The following is a 23888-nucleotide window of genomic DNA, read 5'->3' as shown; positions in this document are numbered from 1 at the left end:
TTGTATCACCAAAAACATTTGTTTTATAAACGAATATTATAAAAGTAAAGTTTATAAACTAATTTAATTTATTGTAATAGATTAGATCGTAAAATTTGATCCAGCATATTATATTTAAGTACATTAATATGTGAACTTTACTTTTACGAAATCTCTTCATAAAATTAACAATTATATATTAAAAAAAATGATTCTCCAGTTCAATTAAACCTCATTTGTTTTTGTAGGTAATATGAGATGAGTTGAGATAAAAGTTGAAAGTTGAATAAAATAATATTAGAATATATTTTTTTTAATATTATTTTTGTTTTGAGATTTGAAAAAATTAAATTTTTTATTTTATTTTGTGTGAGAATTTAATAAAATTGTAATGATTATATGAAATGGTAAGAGATGAGATGAAAAATTTCATGAAAGTGAACGAAGTCGACACAAAATAAAAAAAATGACTCACGTGATAGTGTCTTGCAAAATAATCAAGGAGGTGATCTATGTGACGTTTCAGAAGGTATCCTCTAACGATTAGGTGCTGCCCTTGTGAGTTCAAAGGTTCAGAGAGAATATCGGAGAAACCGAGAATGAGAGTATGAATGCCCTTTAGTCCTTACTAGATTTGTTGGATAAAAACTTTTACCTGCGATTGCAACTAGGAATAGCAGACAACTTTGTTTTATTTGCATCAACAGACACGTTTAAATCGACCAAAAAAACTAGACATTAATTGAGATGGGACTCTTCAACCAACATGCTATTCCAAGTTATCCTCAATGTGATTGTTTGATCACATGATGAAGGGAAGCTTGCGTGGAGAGATTTGGAATGGACACTGCCTCCGAATAGAATTTTAGTTGGCTAGGTGGAGCCAAGTGGATTGGTGGTTCGGCAAGTGGAACAGGAAAAGCACCCAAAATAAGATAAGTTGCTTTCTAGTTAAGTCATAATCTCTTACGTAATTTCAGCTATGTTCATGTACGCAATTTTTCATACAGCTACGGGGCAGGTCTTGGACGGAGAGATCAGATGGTCGTGGACGCAAGTGCACGTGCCCCTCCTTAGCCCCATGCGCGCCAACCAGCCATCCAGGGCCACCACTCCCACCCACTTTCAATTGTCATCATCATTTCAAGCCCTACTTCAACTTGCATCATGTTTTGCGGCTGTTTGTTTGAGAGAGTTCCACACAATCTTTCTTTCTTGCTCCTGTGCCAGCAGCCAGCGTTATTCGCCACACACCTCTTTTTTTGTGATTTTTTAATTATTTTATCTTACAAAATATGTGTTATATCGATAATGAGTAAAAAAATTTAATTGTTTTAAGAAGAATAAAATTAAAAAAATTAAAAAAAATTGTGATATGTGAAACTTATGAATAATAATACTCTACAAAAAGACACTACTTTCTTGCTCCAAAGACAACGTTATAGTATTTGACAGATGCAGGACGTGTTCTTCCAAAAGTTTTACCAAATTATGTTTTTTAAGGAATTCTCGCTAATTAAAAGGCACGTTTAGATAAACACTTTTAATTCATCTCCTCTTATCATTATAAATTTTTTAAATTTTCATATAAAATATAATAAAAAATTTAATTTTTTTAAATTTTAAAATAATAATTTTATTCAATTTATTTAAAATAATCTCATCCAAACTGTCTAATTGAGACTTGGAAAAAATAATTACAAAACTATTTTTAGTACATACAATATATAGAGATGTCACGTTCACACGAACGGCGTGCGAGATTTGTAAGCTAAACGTTTTTTAGGGGGTAGAAAATCACGCAATAAAAAGTAGATTGCCCAATGACGTCGATGATAGACGACAATGCTTTGCGACGCGTGTCACTCTCTCTCTCTCTCTCTCTCTTTATTTGCTACCTTACTGTCTGCTAAAGGAGACATCGCATGCAGTTTCGCATCTCTCCCTGAAACAACTCTCTCAGAATCTTTTGCTTTCCTTCAAATCCCCAAGTTCCCCCAAAATTATCCCTCTCTCTCTCTCTCTCTCTCTCTCTAGGATTCTGATTCTTAGTTAATTAGGGTTTGGAGTTGGAGATTATTGCCGTTGGATTTTGTGCTTCTTCGCAAGCTTGAAGTCATGAATTGAGTGAGGCCCAATAACCGGGATTTCTTAAAAAGCGTGACACTGAAGTTAGGGTTTGGCACATTACGAGAGGCGAAAGATAAGAGATAATATCGATGGAGAAGTACGAGCTGGTGAAGGACATAGGGTCTGGGAACTTCGGAGTGGCCAGGCTTATGCGCGATAAAGAGACGAAAGAGCTCGTCGCCATGAAATACATCGAACGGGGACACAAGGTATCCGCCCGTCCAAGTCCATTCCATATGCCAAATAAATATCCTCATATATTTGTTGCATTCTACTTGATTAAATTGATAATTTTTAAGATTAACTTCCCCGAAGCTACCCTGAAAAAAAGCCATAAATTGATTTGGGTAGTTCAGTAATCATCGAATCCCCATTTCCATTGTCTAAGCAATCGGGAAATTTTCAGAATGTCGTTATGCATGCTTGGGCGGCGACTTATTACCTGTGTACCTGCTTGTTTGTTGGCAGATTGACGAGAATGTGGCGAGAGAAATCATAAATCACAGATCGCTCTGCCATCCAAACATTATTCGGTTCAAGGAGGTGTGTGCTTGCGTTGCGTGACGTATGAATAAAGTTTTTTTTTTTTTTCCTTTTCCTCTTTTGATTTCAACACTCAGCGCGCACACACAAGATATGTATATGTTTCTATGTACGGTTTTGTTTGAGTTTCGAAGATAGTTTTAATTCTATAATTTTCAGTGGTCCAATTTGGTTTTCTGGATTTTTCTATGAATAAAACTTCTTGATTACTGATAAAAAAAAAAAATGGTTTTCTGGATTTTTAGGTGGTTTTGACTCCTACCCATCTCGCTATTGTCATGGAGTACGCGGCAGGTGGAGAGCTATTTGAGCGAATTTGTGCTGCTGGAAGATTTAGCGAAGATGAGGTTTGATCCTTGTTCTTGACTGATACTGAGCTCCAATTTCATAAAATTTCTGGTTCCCGAATCATTGATTTATACTTTCATGTTTGTTTGCTGGGAATATATAGGAAGAAAACAGAAGAATTATATTTGGATCTTGAAATATATGTGATTTCAAAGACCTCCCTTTATCAGAGTGCAGTCTAGCTAGTTGGCTTAGTCGGGCTGATGTGGCTTATGAGATAAAGAATTTGCAACATTATAGAAAAAATGAAGATAAAGATCTGAATTACGTTTCCCTTTATTTTCTTTGCGGTTTCCTTTGGTTACCAAGCAACCAAACAGAAGTGAACTACTATGAATCTTATTCTTGTATATTTCTCTGCATCTTGTCAGGCTAGATATTTTTTCCAGCAGCTTATTTCTGGAGTGTGCTACTGTCATTTTATGGTAAGAACTATTAAAGTATCCATGATTTCCTTTATTTTCTTTGCAGCTTTCTATTTCCTTTCTCTACTTGGAGTTAACTTTTCACTTTAATTTTGCCTTGTCCTGAAGCAAATATGCCATAGAGATTTGAAGCTGGAGAACACCTTGCTGGATGGAAGCCCTGCTCCACGTCTGAAGATTTGTGATTTTGGTTATTCAAAGGTTCAGTTATAGGCTGTACTTAGTATCTGAAGTTTTCTATGAGGTAACTATGAAATTTATAGCCTCTGATTAGCTTTGTTTGTGTAGTCATCTCTGCTACATTCAAGACCCAAATCAACCGTTGGAACTCCAGCATATATTGCACCTGAGGTTCTTTCTCGGAGAGAGTATGATGGCAAGGTAAATTAGATATTGGATATTGCTGAGCCCTTACATTTTTAAATAAGTTTTTCTATACATGCTTCATTTCCCAGTGGTTAATAAGTCAGATTTACTTTGTATTTAGACCAAAAACGATGTTTTGAATACTGTACTTTTCAAGATTTTCAGCACTTTTTCTTTTCCTAGATAGGTGGATCTCTTGCATGCTTCATGCAGACGGAGGTAACACTGTCTTCTGTCATGTTAATATATATCCTATCTCAAAAAAAGGAGGCAAACAAAAAGAAACCTTTACAATTTTAGTGGTCTTGGGTGAAATATTTTATAATTATACAGATGATTGATGCTGGTTTAATGACTACACTATTATGTCTCTATGAGGCCTTTATTGTCACCATAATTGCTGCTATGCTACAAATTAGAATGAAAAAATTCTATAATTTGTAGATTGTGTTTCCTCAAACTTCTCAGTTCAAATATTGCTCTTTAAAACTTGTTCAATATCACATCCAGAAAATATATACCTATCCAAAAAAAAAAAAAATCCAGAAAAGATATGCTTTCTGCTTTGAGGGCTTGATGCTTGAGCCTTTGTGCATTTGCCCTTGGTTTTCTGCCCACTGATGTTCCTGTCTCAGTAAATTGCAAATCATCTATTGCATACATGACTGTAGTCTTTTATCAATTGATTGATTGGAAAATTAAACCATATGAGCTAAATGGTGTGTGCCAACCAATAATAGCATATAGGATAATGATCCCAATTTCTCCATATTTTAATGAAAAGCCAATGGCATAGTGCACAATGAGGGTCTTGCTTCCCTTGTTATCGTATGTCTTTTGTATGACTTCTGTTATATGTGATCCCTGTTGGTCTTCTTCCTTATGTTGCTGACTTTTTATTTTGTTTATAAATAATCACACCTACACCAATTATAGTATGATCAATTGAGACTATCCTTTTTGTAATAAGATACAGACTTCAGTGACCACAGAGCCCATTCACGTATGAGACACGTTCAGAAGGAAAGCAGTTAAACGCTTGTCCGGCCTGGGAAGAACAATAAAACTTCTTAAATTACATTTTGCCCTCTTGTTTGACGAGTTTCTTACTTGTGCAAAGAATATAAATACCATTTGCTTTGCAGGTCTATTTAATTATGCTTTGTGTATGTTCAGTTGGCGGATGTATGGTCATGTGGAGTGACTCTTTATGTTATGCTGGTGGGAGCATACCCATTTGAGGATCCCCAAGACCCGAAGAATTTCAGGAAAACCATCAATGTAATTCATCTTCATTTGGATGGCCTTAAAACAATTAGGTTTCTTATTTTGACAGTTCAATATCTTTCTCTGTCATTCTTTTGCAGTGAATAATGGCTGTTTTTTCATTCTTGTGCAGCGAATAATGGCTGTTCAGTACAAGATTCCAGACTATGTTCACATATCTCAAGATTGTAAACAACTTCTTTCTCGCATTTTTGTTGCAAATCCTCTAAGGGTATGTGTGAGACTAAGTTGCTGATCTTTGCTAAGAATTTTCATCAGCTTATTCTAGAAGGACATGAATGACATCAAGTTAATTTGCATATATAACTGTTCTAAAAATGATCTTGTTACTAACTTGGAAGATTGATTTGCTGTTGTTAGGTATGCTACTGTGCAGTTTTGTTGATTTCAACATCTAGTTTGTAGGGTCCACTTGCCATGTTCAATTAAAGCAAGAGAACTATGGTTTTTGAAGGCTGTGTCGTTGGCTAAGAGAGTTATTAGGTATTTTATGTGCTGGGACATAGATGGAATTTATGAGATTCCTACTATCTTAATAATGTTTGCTCTGATTTATAGGGCCAAGAGTCACAACCTTTAGCCCCCTAAAGATCACCATAAGCATTATTTACAGATTTCTAAGTCTGTTGTATGCCATTGTGCCTTCTAGAAACATGGACAGTGGTCCCTTTTTCTAAGAGATAATTGTAGGAAGGGACTAGTAGAGTCTCGTGTTTGTGGCAGAAGCACCATCCATAAATCCTGAAAGGTTCTGATTGTTATTGGCTTTATTATGCTCACTTCTTTTTAAGATGACACCAAATTTTTGGGCAGTGTGCCAAGTTACTACAAAGTTCCATTTAGCAATAGCTGCCAGGCTATGGCACAACCTTCACACTGGCAGCCATGCTGAGGCTGATCCTTGTATGTTCTTTGAAGACGATACTACAGAGACGCTGTTTTAGGTTTTTTGTCCTAGGCTCAAAAATCATCTTTCTATACCTGCCTCCTTTGGATAATCTGCAATGTTTGGATATCATCTACTCTTATTTAACCTTGTGAAATTGTTTGGTACCAGCTTCCGTGGATATATAAATTCTCTCTTAATGCCTGTACCCTTGGTGACAGTAAATCAGATTTGTATGACGAGCCATTTTATGGCCATCCTAATTGACAGAATTCTACTATGAATAATCCAAGATAATTTGAAGTGCACAATGCATATCTAAAATCTAGATTCATGTAATCAGTTGCATGAAAAATTTCATGTTCCGCGCTAAATCTCATGTTCCACTATATGATTTCCATTTGGAACAATTCTACATACTATTTCCTGTTCATTTTTTAAAGTGAGCAAAGTGGAAATAATTTTGTTATAGGTTGATTGTTGGAGTGGGGTTGTTTATTGTTATTGTATACAATAATGTGTCATATAATGTTTGATTTCCTTCTTTTTCCTTTCCCCCTTGGCAGAGGATCACCATTAAAGAAATCAAGAGCCATCCGTGGTTTTTAAAGAACTTGCCAAGGGAACTAACAGAAGCAGCTCAAGCCGTGTACTACAAGAAAGAGAATCCTAGCTTTTCCCTTCAACCTGCGGAAGATATAATGAAAATTGTCAAAGAGGCCAAAGTTCCTCCTCCAGCTTCCCGATCTATTGGAGGTTTTGGCTGGGGAGGAGAAGAAGATGGTGACGGCAAGGAAGAAGATGCTGTTGCTAAGGAGGAGGAAGAAGAAGACGAGTATGAGAAGAAAGTCAAGGAGGCACAGGAAAGTGGAGAAGTTAATGTCAGTTAAGACCAACTATTGGTTCTTAATTATTAGAGACCTAAAGAGTTTTGAGTTCTTAAATCTCCTTTGATTTCATAATGGTTTCTTATTTGTATAAAAGTCCAGTTTTCTGCTTAGGTCATGGTGTTTGATAAATGTTTGTAAATTTAAAGTGTCGTGGTCGGTCTCAGCACCAGAACTTTAAGGGAATGTTACTCTTGTCCTATTACTATTATCCTGGAAAGATTGGGATTTGAAAATACTTTTGTGAGTTTGACTTGGTATAGTGGTTTTTCCCCCACTCGTGGGTATGGAGGGGATGGGGTTGAGTTGTAAGGTTGGCCTTGAATTAAGGGTTTTGCGTGGTATAGGTTTTATTAGAGAACATAAAATTATTGTAAGATGAATCCACCCCCCTTCAGTTGTATGTACGGAGGCTTGTACTGATTAAAGGGCTATATCAATAAAATTGACTGTTAGTTTATTAAATATAGTTTTTTTTTTTTCAATCTTGTTTGGTGGACTTTGTATTCCAGGATAAGGTATACCACCCGAGATATACAGATGCCTGATTTGTTTTGTTGCATGAGTGTCCGAATCGGTGAATCAAGTGAATGGCGAATAAAGGCGCACTGCTGGAGAATGGAGTCTCTCTATTCTCCATTCTGAGCTGATAAACGTTTTCAACTTGGATCTTTTCTTTAAAAAGAATCAAGATGGATCTTTTGTCTGGGTATTATGACGTGTGGTTGGCTATGACGCAAAGTGAGAAAATAAATTGGGGATATTCTACGCACTATCCTTGCCAATGCCACCCATAAAAGTAAGAGAGCGACTTCGATTTTCTTTTTCTTTTCATTTTTCCCCATTTTCTCCGAAGGTTACTCGGAGTCTCTGTGTGTTAAAAATGGCTTGATGCGTTTATTGGGAGCCAAAAGGAAACATATCGGGATATGACCGATATTGCCTTCAACATGTACCTGGAGAAACTTACAAGCCAAGTAAAATAACCAATCTGTCGACCATACATGCAAAAGCCACAAAATACTCATGAGCCAATTATCTTTCACAAAGCAAGCATACAGATCGATCATCAAATGGCCATCATATATCAATTCTTTTGTTTAGATTGATTGGCTGAAAGGCAGCAACTTGCCTTTTAGTTCCAATTGAAAGCAATTGACGCAAGGCTGGTATCACTGCCCCCAAACACAATCAGTTATATCACATTGTTATTCTATGGAATATGCACTCGTTGTACCAATTATTAAACATACCAAAAAAATCATTTCTTCAGCCCCAGAATCTTTTGATGGGTGTGATAACTTAAATCTGCAGAGGATGAGCCAAACTAATATCATTTCAATGGGTCCTCTGTATTGTCATCGATGCTGCCTTCTTTAGCACTGCATGCAACTTCCTGGTTTCCGTCAGAATACATTCCCTGTCAAAAAGGGCCGACACAACAGCAACTCCCTTCAAATTCTGCACGGCAGTTTCCATCACAGAGCCTGCATTTGAAGCACCAATACCACCAATTGCAACCACAGGTAACTTGGAAGCCTTACAAACAGTTTCCAACCCCTCCAGGCCAACAGTGAGATTGGTTGCTTTAGTATTAGTTGGATATACACCACCACAACCAATGTAATCAGCACCGTCAATCCATGCTTGATGGGCTTGCTCTAGTGTCTTGCATGATACACCAATGATTTTTTCAGGGCCAAGAAGAGTGCGGGCCACACGAGCAGGCATGTCTGACTGACCAACATGCACACCATCAGCGTCACAAGCAAGGGCAATATCAATGCGGTCGTTTATGAGTAGAGGTATTCCATGTGAATGGCAAATTTCACAGCATGCTTTTGCTGCTTCCAAAAACTTCTGAGTTTCAGCATCCTTTTCCCTGCCAATCAGAGGAAAATATTATTAATAACTACAAAACTGAATTCATATACAAAAAATTTTGCACAGGCAGAAATGAGTGCAGAAAAACAATCCTATTACGGTACCATTCAATTACACACATGGGAGAACATATAGGAACAATAAGGGAACTCTTCAAACTTGTGACCCACAGTGACTTTTTGTAAGCTCACAGAAATGAAAGTGGGAGGCATCTTTTTGCTACTCTTAGGGAATCTAAGATGACATTTAATAGACAAAGCAGAATGTGCAAAATTAAATGATGGCTGAGGCTGACCACTCAAATTAGAGGCAGCACTTTTTTTTTCTGGAGGTGGAAGGAGCGTGGAGCAGAAAATCCTCACTGAGTAAATTGAACAACTCAAAACTTTCCATGAAAATTGAAGTCAACACTAAAATATAAATATGATGTGACTAAGGAGCAAAGTATATTAGGAGCAACAAACCTCAATTGAACAATGGTAGCACCTCCCTCTATGGCAGCTTTAACAGCATCTGTAATAGAACGGCCCCACTTTTCATTCATCCCAGAATCCGTAACAGCATACAAGAACAAGTCACTTGGATTAAATCCAACTTGCCTATGGGACTTCTGAACATTACTCTTAAGCCTAAAAAGGTGGTCAAAGGGGCCTTGGGTCCCATTTCCAATAGCAATGTCTTTGCTGTAATCCAAGGCAGTCTCAACATAGCGTTTAGCAACCTGTCAAAGCTCAAATAGATAAACTGATGCTTATCCTCCATTTTATTTTAAAGACAGCAGAATTACGCACATGGACATAAATGTTTAGCTACCGGCCAACCTTGGATATATATAAGAACTGACATAATGATGGGAAATTCAACCTACCATACTCTCATCTCATTTTCATCCAACTATGTTGAGGTGGCATTGCCTATCAACCTTTGGATTTTTCTTTTTAAGAAAAAAAAAAAAGGATGATCCAAGGGTGATAAAAATGCCACATTTTACATGATAGTGTGGTGAAAGTGAGATGTAGCATTACTCTATGATGATACCACTTTTTATTTTAAATACATGCACACTGATATCCACTCGCCACTTGAAGGGAGTCACACAAAGCATTGGGAATTAGGTATTGCAGACGAATAAAAATTAAGTTACCATCAAGGTTCAAGCAAAATTAGAGGCCAAAAACATACTTCACATTTCTAAGCTCACAAATAAATAAGCAAAGCATGACAAGGTAGTAAGAACTAAAGCCACATAAATTGGAAGTAGTTAAGGTGGACTTAATGCATCTCCCTCTCCAAATGGCAGGGGTACAGATTTGTTGATAAAATTTATTATTTTTCTCAATGTTATTTTTCTTCTTAAAAAAGACTCCAACTGAATAGTAAAGCATGCGGTCATTGTACCCCCTTACAGGTTTCTATTCCACCCCATAAGTGACACCTGTCTGCACCTATACAAGCATGCTAATCCCCTAACTATTTCTATTATGTCTCTTTTGGAATGCTTTTTGATAGGTATATTTTTGGAATACTGAAAACAAAGAACAAATCATACTGCATAAATAACATAAATAAAGAACAGTGAAATAAGCACCCGCCTCATGCAGGAATTAGAAAATGAGAAATACCGAGTCACCTTAACAGCAGGGAGCATTGAAGAACCTTTTGCCAGCTCAGCTGCTATACATGATGCCAAACTGCATCCAGTACCATGAGTGTTGCGAGTTCTAATGCGTGAGGAACGCAGCTCATAGAAGCCCTGGCCTGCAAAATCCACTCTTAAAGTTGACTATGTAACTACATGAACTATTCCCAACTACATTGAAAGGACAGGAAACAAAACTATCATTGTCGGTGAAGGATTGCAAAGAGTCTAAGCCTACCATCAAAGAAAATATCAACAGCATCCAATGAATCAGGAAGATCGCCACCTTTGACAATCACATATCTGAACAAATTAACAGTTTGGTTAAACACACTGATTTACCACCAATGGATCTCAAATTCGGCAGTCAAACCAGCAGGTTAAAGCAGACCTAAGCACATTTTTCTAAGATATTTCAATGGGTTTATTGCCCCAGCCAAGGGTATACAACATAGATTGATGCCTATAACGGCAAGAAATACAAAATAGAGCAGTTCCATAATGTCAGCTCATCAAGAGAGAATTAACATTCAAAGAATTTTCTAATATCTACCTTGGCCCCATCTCATGCAGCAGTTTTGCAGCAGAACGCATGTCAGAAACTGTTTTCAGTTGCTGACAACCAAGTAAAGCAGATGCCTCTTTTAAATTTGGAGTGATTATATCAGCCATAGGAAGAAGCTCCTCTCTGCATGCAGTAACTGGAAAGTATAATTACCACAGATTTCCTCTAGGCCAGAAATAATATACAAAGGAAATTAAAATGGGACTTCTTCACTCCTTGACCAATAACTTTAATCATTTCAAATACTTATAAAATTAAAAAAAAAAAAAAAAAAAAAAAAACCTTTAATCATTTCAAAAACACAACAAACAATGCAATAAAAAAAATAAGATGCAAGGATTTCTGCTGAAGATAGGAAAAGAATTACAAAAGATGGATAGCAGTGAGAAGCTATAGAGATACAGACATGCAAAGAGAACAAACATAGTGTCTCTGCAAAGGACTCAGATGGGTAAGAACTCACTAACAGCAAAATCACGTGACCGAGAACTCATGGGTATCAAATTAGCCAAAGGGTCACATAAAACTGACAGAAATAGTTGCCAGGACTATCAATTTCACGAATGTTCCCCAGAAAGTTTAGCATACCGAAATTCAGCAAGAATGGAAGGATCAGCCAGTACATCTCCACTTGTAGATACCATGACAGGATCAACCACTAAAGCTGCCTTCATTGATATAACTAAGCCAATTAGAATGCCACCAGGAGTTTTATCATATACACAATCCATTACCAAAAGTAGGCATACCTTGAACCGGAAATTCACGTAGACTTTGACTAAGAACACTGACTATGCCAACAGATGGTAGCATGCCAGTTTTCACCTATGTTTATTTCATAATTTGGTTAGAAACAAATCAAATCGTAATAACCTTTAGAAGGAAAACAGGATTCCGACTAAACATGGAACAAATGTCATGTCAAGTTAAGTGGAAACCCAAAGTGACCAGCTGTTTTTAATTTATAACAATGTGTACCACACCACCTATATCAAATTATCCAAAACTACAAACTAAAATGTCTTTTTTTTTTTTTTTTTTTGCACAGTATTCTTTATTGACAAGGAAGACATTATTGCACAATTTTTTGAACTCTTGTATACATCCAGTGTACATTCCAAGAATTTGTGGCAACCACCAATTCTGACTTACCACGTCAACTTGCATATCAGATAAAACGGACTTTAACTGCTCTGCCACAAAATCCTCAGGCACGATATTTACACCCTGAGAATTTCAAAATAATTACAGACAAGAACACAAGCACCAATGCAAGTGTGAAAACTGTAATAACCTGCAAGGCATCAAATTGTAAAACCTACATTTAAGGTTTGGCAAGTGGGATGAGACATAAAATTCTCATCTCATCTCATCTCATCATTACAGCTTTTTCAAATTTTCACACAAAATATAATAAACAATTCAACTTTTTCAAATCTCAATTCAAAATTTTCAAATCCAAAACAATAATAATTAAAAAATAATATCTTAAACTTTCATCCAAAACAAAAAATTCTCATCTCACAATCCAAACTAGGATGCATGGTTCAAATAAATAAAACAGTTACAAATGTAGGTTTGTTTGGTTTTGTTATGTTTAAACGATTCTAAACAACAAAACAAAGTTATTGTATTAGGATTAAGTTGAATAGAGCATATGCTACTCGAGCGATAAAGCAAAATATAATTTCCTCTCTCAGAAACAAATGGTGCGTGGCTCGTAAAACTTAATAATGAACAGAAACCTGAACTCCAACAGTGTTTTGGGCAGTGACAGCAGTTATGACCGTGGAACAGTAGACTCCACGTGCTGCACAGGTCTTAAGATCGGCCTGGATTCCAGCACCGGCACCCGAGTCAGAGCCAGCAACGGTCAATACATGTGGAGTTTTCATCTTGGAGTGATCACTTGTAATCGGAACTCTATCTTCCTGCATCTCCACAAAAAAAAAAAAAAAAAAAAATAGTGTTTGAATGATATGGCTGATTCTTGAAATAAAAAATGGTAAGATCAAACCCAAGATTGTTGAAACCCGAGTAGAGCACCTTGAAATAGATTTAATGCCAGGAAATTCTATGAAGACAGAAGTGAAGAACTTACTGCACTGAAATAATCAAAACCTTAATAGTGTTTGATAGCTAATAAAATAAAATAAAACTTCTAGCTCTTCTCTGAAATGAAATGCTTTTGCAAGGAAACTATGCTCGTGCAAGAATAAATTCACTATTAACTGGGTGCGCACTCTTCCGCTTTTACGCGTCATTATAAGTGAGTACCTAAAAGCACAATCAAATACTATTATTACTCTTTTGTATTCTTCGTTTTCTATTGTTTCGTGGAGTCAGATTTTGGCTCTCCTTCTTTTCCCAAATTTTCTAATCACCCAAACGGAATTTATAAAATATATAAATAATCGAAAGAGGACGAAGAAACCTGTCTCCATTTGGACAGTTTCAAAAATGAGACAAAAAATATTAGGTCAACGAGTTGAAATGGACAATGGATTTTTTTTCTCCGAGTCAAGAGTTCGATTCCTTACCATTCTCCGAACATTTTCTAGGACACCAAACAGTGTAAAACAAAGTAGCGTACCTTGTAGAACATGCAGGAAGTGGAGAGGACCTGCGTGTAGGCCATGGAATGTTACGAAGGAGGACGCCGCTCCTTGAAACAGATGAAAAAATACTCATGGATTTGAAAAGCGGGCTGTCGTAAGATGGGCCGGATCAGAGCAACTCGTTTGAGTATTAAAATCATTTTAACTCATCATTATAATTTTTTAAAATTTTAATACAAAATATAATAAACAATTCAATTTTTTTAAATCTCAAAATAATAATAATATTAAAAATAATATTTTAATAATATTTTATAATATCAACTCAACTCAGTTTAACATCTAAACGCAATCTAAAATCTTAATATTGGATTAGATATTAGTATATAAATTTGTGAATGAGCTACACTAACTCAACAATTATATTGAGTTACCTTTTAACACTAGTCCTTCTTTTCTCTCGTGGAAAGTAAGGCGGTTTTCCTTTCTTAGGCAAGGAATTAGTCTCTCTTTGTTGAGAGCGTGGAGTAGAAAGCTATGGTGGCGGAAGAGGAAAATCTGAAGAATCAGTGGGAAAAACTTCACTTAACTAATGAAGAAAGTTCAATTTTTCATGCTTCTTTTGCAAATGAGGATGGAATTCATGGAAAACATTGTGTAATTGATAAAATTCTGACAGAAAAATGAATGAACAATGAAGCTTTTAAGAAGACTATGGCTCAAGTATGGAAACTAGTGGGATGGGTACGGTTTAAGGAATTGGAGGATCAAGAATTCCATATTGAATTCCAACACTTATCTAATAAAAACAAGGTACTCAGTGGGAGACCTTGGTTTTTTTATAGGAATTTATTGACAGTACTAGAGGTGGCAGAATCTAATGTTCTTAACTTAATACAATTCAAATTTGAACCTTTTTGGGTTCAATTACATAAAATACCTCTAGCAGCCATGACTGAGGAAGTGGGAAGTCAGTTTGGAGAAACTATTAGACATATGATCAGGGTAGATGCGGACTCAGATGGTTTAGTGTGGGGAAAATGTCTTAGAGTGATAGTTGCTATTTATATAAATAAGCCTTTGCTGAGAGGTCGTTGGCTGAGTTTTGAAGGGCATCAATATTGGATTTATTTCAAGTATGAGAGACTACAATCTTTTTGTTTTCACTGTGGTATCTTATTCCATCAAGGGAAGGGTTGTAACATACCAAGGAATGAGCAGATGAGAGAAAGGGTGAACAAAGAGCAACTTGGACCTTGGCTTCGAGCACAACCAAGTAATACCAATATATTTGACTATAGGAAGTATGGTGGTGTAACTGAATCTACTCAGTACCAATGGGAGTCAGAGACAGAAGCATGTGGTGGCAGAAGGGATGAGGTTAAGAGAGAAGTACTGAGAGGGTGGGAGGTTCAAAGGATGATAAGAGTGAGTTTATTCAACAGCAGGCTACCAATCAAGAGAATCCAATGAGGAAGGGGGTACAGGTGGCTGCAGAGTTAGGAGACTATGAAATAAAAAAGGCAATAAAAGACAGTTATGAGGACCAAGACAAAGAGGCAATAAAAGATAGTCATGAGGGACAAATGGAACTGGAAGATACTCTTTCTGGCTTGTCTAGAGTCACCAATTCTCAAGATCTTATGACCTCAGCACAATCAAACTCAGCTATGGAAGGGATTAAATCTAAAGGGTCCACATGGAAAATAGGGGCCAGGGCAGCAAATTGTAACTCTCCAAGTGGTTCTGAGATGAAATCTTTGAATAGTAAAAAGAGAGATGGGAATCTTCATCTATATGATAGGGACCAAACTAGTAAAAAGCAGAAAATTGGGGAAGTTTTAGAAAATTGCAGTTATGAAACTGGGTTGGTGGAGGCTGTTGTGCAGCTCCACCAACAACAATGATGGGCCTGAGTTAGAACTATAGAGGACTTGGGAACCCTCGTACAGTTCGAGAACTTCATCTTTGGGTGAAGACTAAGTGTCCCAAAGTGGTTTTTTCTGATGGAAACCAAGTGTGGTAGAAAGAAAGTATAAGAAGTAAGCAACCTAGTGGGGTTTGATAGGAGTTTTGTAGTTGAGAGAAGAGATCTTAGTGGAGGACTTGCCTTTTTTTTGGAATAATACTGATGATATTAATTTAGAAACTTTTTCTCAATACCATATTTCATTATCCGTTAAAACGAATGAGACTAATGAGGATTTACTGCTGACTGGGTTCTATGGTCACCTTTCCACTTCTCAAAGGGAGAGTAGTTGAAAATTGTTGAGAATGCTTAAGTCAAATTCAGATAGATCTTGGATCTCCTTTGGAGACTTTAATGAAATTTTGCATCAATATGAGAAACAAGGGACAGCTTTAAGGCCTTATAATCGAATGGAAAAATTCAGGGAGGCAGTAGAGTCTTGTGGCCTCTGTGATCTAGGATATAAGGGGGCTAAATTCGCTTGGAATAATGGAAGGGAGAGAGATTTTTTCACCAATGAAAGAATTGATCGAGTTTTGGGAAATATAGCCTGGATTAACCAATTTTCTGACACATGGGTTACTGCTCTTCCAGCATACTCTTCTGATCATAGTCCACTAGTTTTTTATATGGGAAATGAAAAGGAGAGATAGAATTGAAAGGGGCGGTAGAACTATGATATTTCGATATGAGGCAAGCTAGGATCTAAGGGATGAATGCAAGGGACTTATTCACAATATTTTGACTCAGAATTCATGGCAAGGAACTCATTTGGGGATTGTGCAAAATAAGCTACGAAATTGCAGGGATTCTTTAATTCAATAGAAAAAGCAATCTTTTATAAGCAAAGGAATGAGGCTCAACAAAAACTTTACTTTCTCAATTGTAGAATGCTAATAGTGGTGATCTAACTATGGAAGTGAAACAACTACAAAAGGAGGTGGAAGTTCTATTAGAAGAAGACAATGTAAGATGGAAGCAAAGAGCTAAGCAAACATGGCTCAGACATGGCGACAGAAACACAAAATTTTTTCATAGAGCTGCAAATCAGAGAAGAAAAGTTAATGAGATCCAAAGAATTGTAAAGGAAGATGGCAGTGTGGCTTGTATCAGGGAGGAAATTTCAGATACATTCAGTTCTTATTACAAGAATCTTTTTTCCACCTCTCTACCTGACAAGATTTATGAATGCTTGATGTATGTAGAAACAAGGGTGGATAAGCAAATGAACAACCTTTTATCAAAGACATTCACAATTGCTGAGGTAAGGACAACTTTATTTCAAATGAATCCATTAGGATCTCCTGATTTTTATGGATTCTCAACTGTGTTTTATCAAAATCATTGGGATGCTGTAGGTGTAGATGTTACTCAAGTTGTGCTAGAAGTTCTTAATTATAATGGGAATATGTCCTGCATAAATGAGACTTTCATAATGCTTATACCTAAGGTCAACAAGCCTCAATCAGTGTCTGATTTCAGACCTATATCCTTATGTAATGTCATTTACAAGATCATATCAAAAGTCTTAGCCAATATACTTAAGCTCATCCTGCCCCAAATCATATCTCCCACTCAAAGTGCCCTTGTACCAGACTAATTATTGATAATGTGATGGTGGCCTTTAAGGCTATGCATTCCATGAACTCTAGATTAAAGGGGCATCAAGGATATATATCTTTGAAACTTGATATGAGTAAAGCCTATAATAGAGTGGAATGGATATTTTTGAGAGCTACTTTGACAAAGATGGGATTCTGTTCAAGATGGATTGGTTTGATGATGAGGTGCATTACAACTGTATCTTACTCACTACTCATCAATGGTGTTCCTTAGACATATTTTCAGCCTAGAAGGGGACTAAGGCAAGGAGACCCTCAGTTTCCTTATCTTTTTATCCTTGTTTCAGAAGTTTTGAGTTCATTGCTGCATCAAGCTAAAGTCTCTAAGCACATTCATGGGTTCAAATTTGGGAGGAGTAATTTAAGTATTAACTACTTATTTTTTGTAGATGATAACTTGTTATTTTGTCGTGCAAATGCTATGGAGTGGGCCGAGATAATTGACCTTCTTAATCTGTATAAAAAGGATCTGGTCAGAAACTCAACAAGGACAAAACTTCAATTTTTTTCAATGCAAATACTAAAAGGGAGACTCGTGATTATATCAGTGATATGGCTGGATTTAGAGCTACCTCTAGTTATGAAATATCTTGGCTTGCCTGTCTTTATAGTCAGGTCAAGAGTACAAGCATTTAAAGGGATTTTGGATAGAGTAAGAGCACGGACAAGTAATTGGAAAAATAATTTGTTAACACAAGCTGGAAAATAGGTCTTACTTAAGGCTATCATTCAAGCACTGCCCACCTAATGTATGAGAGTCTTTAAATTGCCTAAAACTCTTATCAGAGAACTCAATAGAGTCCTGCACAATTTCTGGTGGGGTCAACAACAAGGGAATAACAAGATACATTGGGTGGTTTGGCAGCAAATGGGCAAGGCTAAAAGTGCTGGAGGGTTGGGATTCAGAGATTTTGATAGCTTTAATTTGGCTTTATTAGCTAAACAAGCTTGGAGAATTGTACAGCAGCCACATTCATTGGCAACCCAAGTTCTCAAAGTGAAATATTTCCCTAAAACATATTTTACGAAGGCCAAAGTTGGTGGTTGTCCTTCCTTTATCTGGAGAAGTATATGTTCAGCTAGCATTTGATTGTAAAGGACACCATGTGGAGGATTAGTAATGGACATAAAACACTAATTTGGCAAGACAGGTGGTTGCTTATCTCCTCTAGTTATAAAGTCCATTCTAGACCTCAGTTTCTGCCTAAGGATGCTAAAGTTACTAGTCTGATCAACCATACTATGAAAGAGTGGAAGAATGATCTAGATAGGGAGCATTTTGGAGAGGCTAAGGCTGAAACTATCTTGAAGATCCCTATTAGTTGCACTGGTACCGAGGACAGATTAGTCTGGTTAGGAACTAAAGATGGGATCTTTACTGTCAAGAGTGCATATCATCTCCAAAAGGAATTAAATACTTTTATGAGTGGTCAATCTTCTTCTGTTGTTAAAAAGAATATTGATTGGACTAATTGTTGGAGTTTTCAAATTCCTAATGCTGTAAAGACATTTTTGTGGAGAGCATGTCTCGAGTCTTTACCCACATGGGTTAACCTGGCCAAGAAGAAAATTTGTGAATCTTCTAAGTGCCCTATTTGCTTGGGTGAGAATGAAACAATGATTCATATTCTATGGAATTGTCCATCTGCTATGGATGTTTGGTGTCAAGGTTCAATTGGTTCGCAGAAAAGTTCTATTAGACCTGCTACTTTTAGTGACTTAATTGAGGCTTTAATCTTAACATGTGATCAAGATACTATGGAATTATTTGCTAGAACAGCAATAAACATTTGGCACAGGAGGAATCAATTTATTTTTGAAAACTCTTTTATTCATCCTTGTGTCTTGTTTCAGACAGCTCAGAAATCTTTACTAGAATTTAAAGCAGCTCAACAAAAACATGATATATCTTCTGGAGGGATGACAGTGGACCCTTGTAACTGGAATCCTCCTCCTCCAGGTGTTACTAAGATTAATTGGGATGCAGCTATGACTGAAGAACAAGGCAGGGCATGTTTTGGTATTGTAGCACGTGATTCTCAAGGCAGAGTGATGGCCTACAAAAGATTTTCTAAACCAAGTTTTTTTTATCCACTTCTTGCTGAAGCTCAAGGTGCATTATATGCTGTACAATTAGCTATTGAGCTGGGATGCAATTCACTTATCTTTGAGGGTGATTCTCTTTCAATTGTCAAAGGATTAAAGCTACCTATGGATAGATGGGAATAGGGTGGGAATGATCCTCAGGGATACTAAGATATCTTTATCCTGTTTACAGAACTGGAAGGTCTCTTTTGTTAAACGAGCTACTAATACATATGCTGATCATCTGGCAAAATCTACTCTATTTCTACCTCAGGATGTAGTTGATCTGGCTGCTAGTCCAAAAAACTTGAATTCTGTAACTCTTGTTTAAGTGAATGAAGTTTCTCTTTTCTCAAAAAAACAAATATATTGACCTGCAGTAACTTAGGTAAATGAATTTTATATTATTTCTTATTCTTTTGTGAATATATTTTGTAAATATTTTAATATTTTGTATTTGAAAATGAAGTTAGTTTAGGTTGATAGATGAATTTTATGTATTTTAATATATAGCTTGTTAGAAATTATGAAGATAAAAATTATTTAAAATATCTAATAATTTTAAAAATATTATTAGATATTTTAAGATTTTGAAAATATCTAATAATTCTTTTTAAGAAAATTGATTTAAAACTTACGAATATTTTTTATTATCTTCCATCGAAAACTAGATAATTTTAAAATTCTTTTATCATTCTAGGAATAGTGGTCACATATAAAATAAATAAATAAAGAAATAATTTTAAAAATAGTGATCCCATAAAGGTTTACTAACTCGGCCTTTTCATTTTTTAGATATATCTTGTAGGTTAAGTTTTGATAGTAAATTGAGATGAGATGAGTTGAGATTAAAATTGAATAAAATATTATTAGAGTATTATTTTTTAATATTATTATTATTTTGAGATTTAAAAAAATTGAATTATTTATTATATTTTATTTAAAATTTTAAAAAAATTATAATAATTATATGAGATGAGATGAGATGGATTAAAATAAACTCTGAATCTAAACGGAGCCTAAGCTTACATGGTCAAGGGACTCGTAGAGTAGTACGGGGGATTGCGTTTGAGGGACTATACATAGCATAGCTCGTGCGTAAATATTCAAAGATGAATTGATAGAGTAGCTCTTATGATAGACTTACATGCGGTTTGGATAGTGAGTTGAGATGAAATTTGAAAGTTGAATAAAATATTATTAAAATATTATATTTTAATATTATTATTATTTTGAGAATTGAAAAAATTAATTATTATTTATTATATTTTATGTTAAAATTTAAAAAATCTATAATGATAAAAATTAGATGAGATAAAATATTTTTACCATCCAAACATAACCTTAAAGAGAAAAGTTATCAGACCACCTCTTTCTTACCGCTTGACTTATTCCTTGATATGCCAAGTTATTAAAACAAAAAAAGCACACGAAATGGAGGCCTTCTCCTTTTTCTATATTTTCCTCACAAATACGGATATCATAGAAATGACGAAGGAAAGGAAAAGGCATTTGCATTAGACCAATTCATGTTGGCCATACATGAGATTATATTCAGCAAAAGAGTACTGATATTTGAAGGCTTTTAAATTGTACACCATCAATATATTTTGATTTGACTTATATTATTTAAATTTTAAAGAGAAATGTTACTTATTATTTTCACACCAACATGACTACTAGGGGTGTATACAAATCGAAGAAACTGACTGTAATTGCCTTAAACTGGTTGCCGAAGCATTGAACAAGTCGAAGTTGACGTAGAACTGGTCGGCCAACAACATAATTATGTCAAAACCACCGTCGGCCGGTTCGGTCCCAGTTTGAAGCTGAACCGATCAATTATATAAATTATATATTCTTTTAAATTATACATATATAAATGAAACAACGTCATTTTGAAACGTCATTTTGAAAAAATATATATAAATGAAATGGTGTTGTTTGATTTTAAACCAAACGACGTCGTTTCGATTTTAGATCGTCTTCTTCCCCTCCCTTCTTCGCCGGAGCACGGAACCAGTCAAAACCGGCGTAGAACCAATCAGCCGGTGGCAGAATTATATCAAAACCATCGTTGGCCGGTTCAGTCCCGATTTGAAACTAAACTGGACTGCTGAACCGATTGATTATCTAAATTATATATATTTTTTAAATTATACATATATAAAACGATGTCGTTTCACTTAAGTAAGTGAAAAAAAAAATGGTGTTATCAGTTTTTGGAACGTCAGTTTGAAAAAAAAATGAAATGAAATGACACTGTTTGATTTTAAACCAAATGGTGTCGTTTCGATTTGAGATTATCTTCTTCCCCTCCCCTTTTTGCTAGAACATGGAACCGACCGAAACGGGGTGTAGAACCGATCAGTCAAAGGCAAAATTATGTCAAAACCGTCGTCGGCTAGTTTTGTCCCAGTTTGAAGCCGGATCGGACTACTAAACCGACCGATTATATACATTATATTATATATTTTTTTAAACTATACATATATAAAATGATGTCGTTTCACTTAAGTGAATGAAACGACGCCGTTTCATTTTAAACCAAATGGCGTTGTTTCGATTTGAGATCGTTCTCTTTCCCTCCGCTCTTCTTCTCTGATTCTCTCTTTCTCTCTCTCTCTCTCTCTCTCTCTCTCTCTCCTCTGCAACACTATCTCTCTCTACTCTCTCAGATTAACTTCGTCGTTAGGGGGATAGAGAACCATCGAAGTCGATACGGCCGGTATTTCTCCTCCCCATCGACCAGTACGGTTAGTTGTTTCATGCAAGTCTCCTTCATTAGTCATCGTCAATTTTGGTAAGAAACTAGGCCGATAGCATCGGTTTTCACTTCTAATGACAACATGATAACATGTGATTTATCATTTTTATTATTTTATTTAAATACACATTTTTACATATGATAGCTTGTGTTTAAATAAAATGACAAATCACATATTAGTGTGTAATGTAGGGGATGATAAATATAATTTTAAAATTTATCTTTCAAATCAAATTATGATACGTAAATAGTATATGGTGTAAAAGTGTGGAGATTTGTTCCCTTCTCATTAGTTTATTCATTATATTTTTGAATTTTTTTATCTCCAAATTCTCACTTTAATTTCATTGCTGAAGCACAATAAGAACTAAAAATTCTATTTCATTTTCGTCTTAAGAAAATGCTAGTTTATCCCTTGAGTTTGCCTATTGGCTTTGACTGTTAGTGCATTTTTTTTTTTTAATGTTTAAATAAGTTAGTACTAATAAACTCGTGTATATTTTTAAATGTTTATAGATGTTTAAAAAAAATAAGAAATTAACTAGTTGTCAAGCTCAGTGTTAAGAGTTGAATTTGGGTATGAATGTTTTGGGTGAATGTTTCTCGGTGGTATGGATTTTGTTGGTTAGAGGTTTTGATTGGATGAATTTTTTGGGCGTATTGTAGGGGTTGGGTGGGTGAAGGTTTTGGGTATGGGTTTTTTGCAATGAAGTCTGCCATTGTTGTTGAGAGGAGTGTTGCGCTGTTTTTCTTTTCTTTTCTTTTTTGCAACTTTATTATTTATAAAATCGGTGCCAGATTCACGTGTTAGTGAGTTTGTTCCCATTTTATAAATAGTAGATGATGTTTTCAATCCTATAATCCAAGTGATTTTCTTAGCAAAACTCTCGTTGGATAGTAAAAGTGTTTCATTTCATCTCATATAATAAACAATTCAAGTTTTTCAATTCTCAAAACAATAATAATATTAACAAAATAATATTTTGACAATATTTTATTCAACTTTTATCTCAACTCACTATTCAAATGATACATGAATCTCAGTATGATTTCCATGTCAAGATTTTGAATATGAGCAACAGATTATAAAGTGAAACTTCTCCATTACCAAACTACCAAACTCTCTCTTCCTAGCTGTACAATTTGGACTCTATGTCTCTTCCCAACAAAAAGAGAAAAAGGGAGAGAATAAAGAGGAGAGAACGTGGGGAGAAAAGAGAGAAAGGAGGGTAAGCTGTAATTCACTAAACTCGCACATACTATAAACACACATCAGTTTTATATGTGTTGTATTAAGGCACATGCCTCAGCACATGCCTTAACACATGTTGCTTGTCCAAAGCCTTCTAGAAGACCTCTTCAACAACCAGACACAAACACAACATAAATGCTCACAACAAATGAATAACAAACTCTGCCAAAGGAATATTCTAGAATAGGTTTTTCTATTTTCTGGTTGGACACTGTGATCTATAAGTATTGTGTAAATATACATATTGTATTATTGAGGAAGTATTGAAATACAAAGAGCTGTGAATAGAAGCTACAATTGATTGTGTCATTTTATCGAACACATATGGTGCTTTAGCATGGTATCAGAGTTGTAACAAGGACTCGCGTCCCTTTCTTCCTCTACTCCTCGCCATGGAAGCCAAGAAAACCACTCCTTCTGTAAGTCCTACAATCCTTAACTCAGTCTCTCATTTTATCACCCTAAAGTTGTCCACCGACAACTATATACTCTGGAAGGCACAAATCCTTCCATTTCTCGAAGGCCATCAACTTTTCGATTTTGTTGATGGCTCCATTCCGAAACCTTCCCTCACCATTGATGGCCATAGCAACCTAGATTACAACAAATGGGTGCTACAGGACCAGCTTATCATTTCGGCAAAATTTGTCACTCATTGAAACAGTGCTAGCACAAGTGCTCGATTGTACCACCTTA

General features: G+C 35.7%; 2 protein-coding genes across 8 annotated transcripts; one reads left to right on the top strand and one right to left on the bottom strand.

The window, feature by feature from the left end:
• Positions 1 to 1865: 1865 nt before the first annotated feature.
• LOC121254979 (serine/threonine-protein kinase SRK2A) lies at positions 1866 to 7316 on the top strand. The gene is made up of 9 exons (XM_041155244.1): positions 1866 to 2318; positions 2578 to 2652; positions 2898 to 2999; positions 3372 to 3425; positions 3534 to 3626; positions 3714 to 3806; positions 4968 to 5072; positions 5191 to 5289; positions 6531 to 7316. The coding sequence occupies exons 1-9, from the start codon at positions 2199 to 2201 to the stop codon at positions 6852 to 6854; spliced, it is 1065 nt and encodes a 354-aa protein (XP_041011178.1). The 5' UTR covers positions 1866 to 2198; the 3' UTR covers positions 6855 to 7316.
• A 556-nt stretch (positions 7317 to 7872) lies between these two features.
• On the bottom strand, positions 7873 to 13673 carry LOC121255791 (thiamine biosynthetic bifunctional enzyme TH1, chloroplastic). Of its 7 annotated transcripts, XM_041156310.1 has the most exons (12): positions 13533 to 13579; positions 13172 to 13216; positions 12986 to 13044; positions 12685 to 12870; positions 12092 to 12166; positions 11689 to 11764; positions 11528 to 11603; positions 10928 to 11062; positions 10613 to 10677; positions 10366 to 10493; positions 9200 to 9456; positions 7873 to 8733 (listed from the first exon to the last, which is right to left on the bottom strand). In XM_041156310.1, exons 4-12 carry the CDS (start codon positions 12832 to 12834, stop codon positions 8190 to 8192), a joined length of 1506 nt encoding a protein of 501 aa, XP_041012244.1. In that variant the 5' UTR covers positions 12835 to 12870; positions 12986 to 13044; positions 13172 to 13216; positions 13533 to 13579; the 3' UTR covers positions 7873 to 8189. The 7 variants fall into 7 exon arrangements, with proteins under 7 accessions (XP_041012244.1, XP_041012238.1, XP_041012240.1 ...); XM_041156304.1 differs by having other exon boundaries at positions 12685 to 13039; positions 13533 to 13655; XM_041156306.1 differs by lacking the exons at positions 12986 to 13044; positions 13172 to 13216 and having other exon boundaries at positions 13533 to 13673.
• Between the last annotated feature and the right edge of the window lie 10215 nt (positions 13674 to 23888).

The sequence above is a fragment of the Juglans microcarpa x Juglans regia genome, chromosome 3D, assembly GCF_004785595.1.
Source record: "Juglans microcarpa x Juglans regia isolate MS1-56 chromosome 3D, Jm3101_v1.0, whole genome shotgun sequence".
Lineage (NCBI taxonomy): Eukaryota > Viridiplantae > Streptophyta > Magnoliopsida > Fagales > Juglandaceae > Juglans > Juglans microcarpa x Juglans regia.
This window is presented reverse-complemented; position numbering and strand designations above follow the sequence as displayed.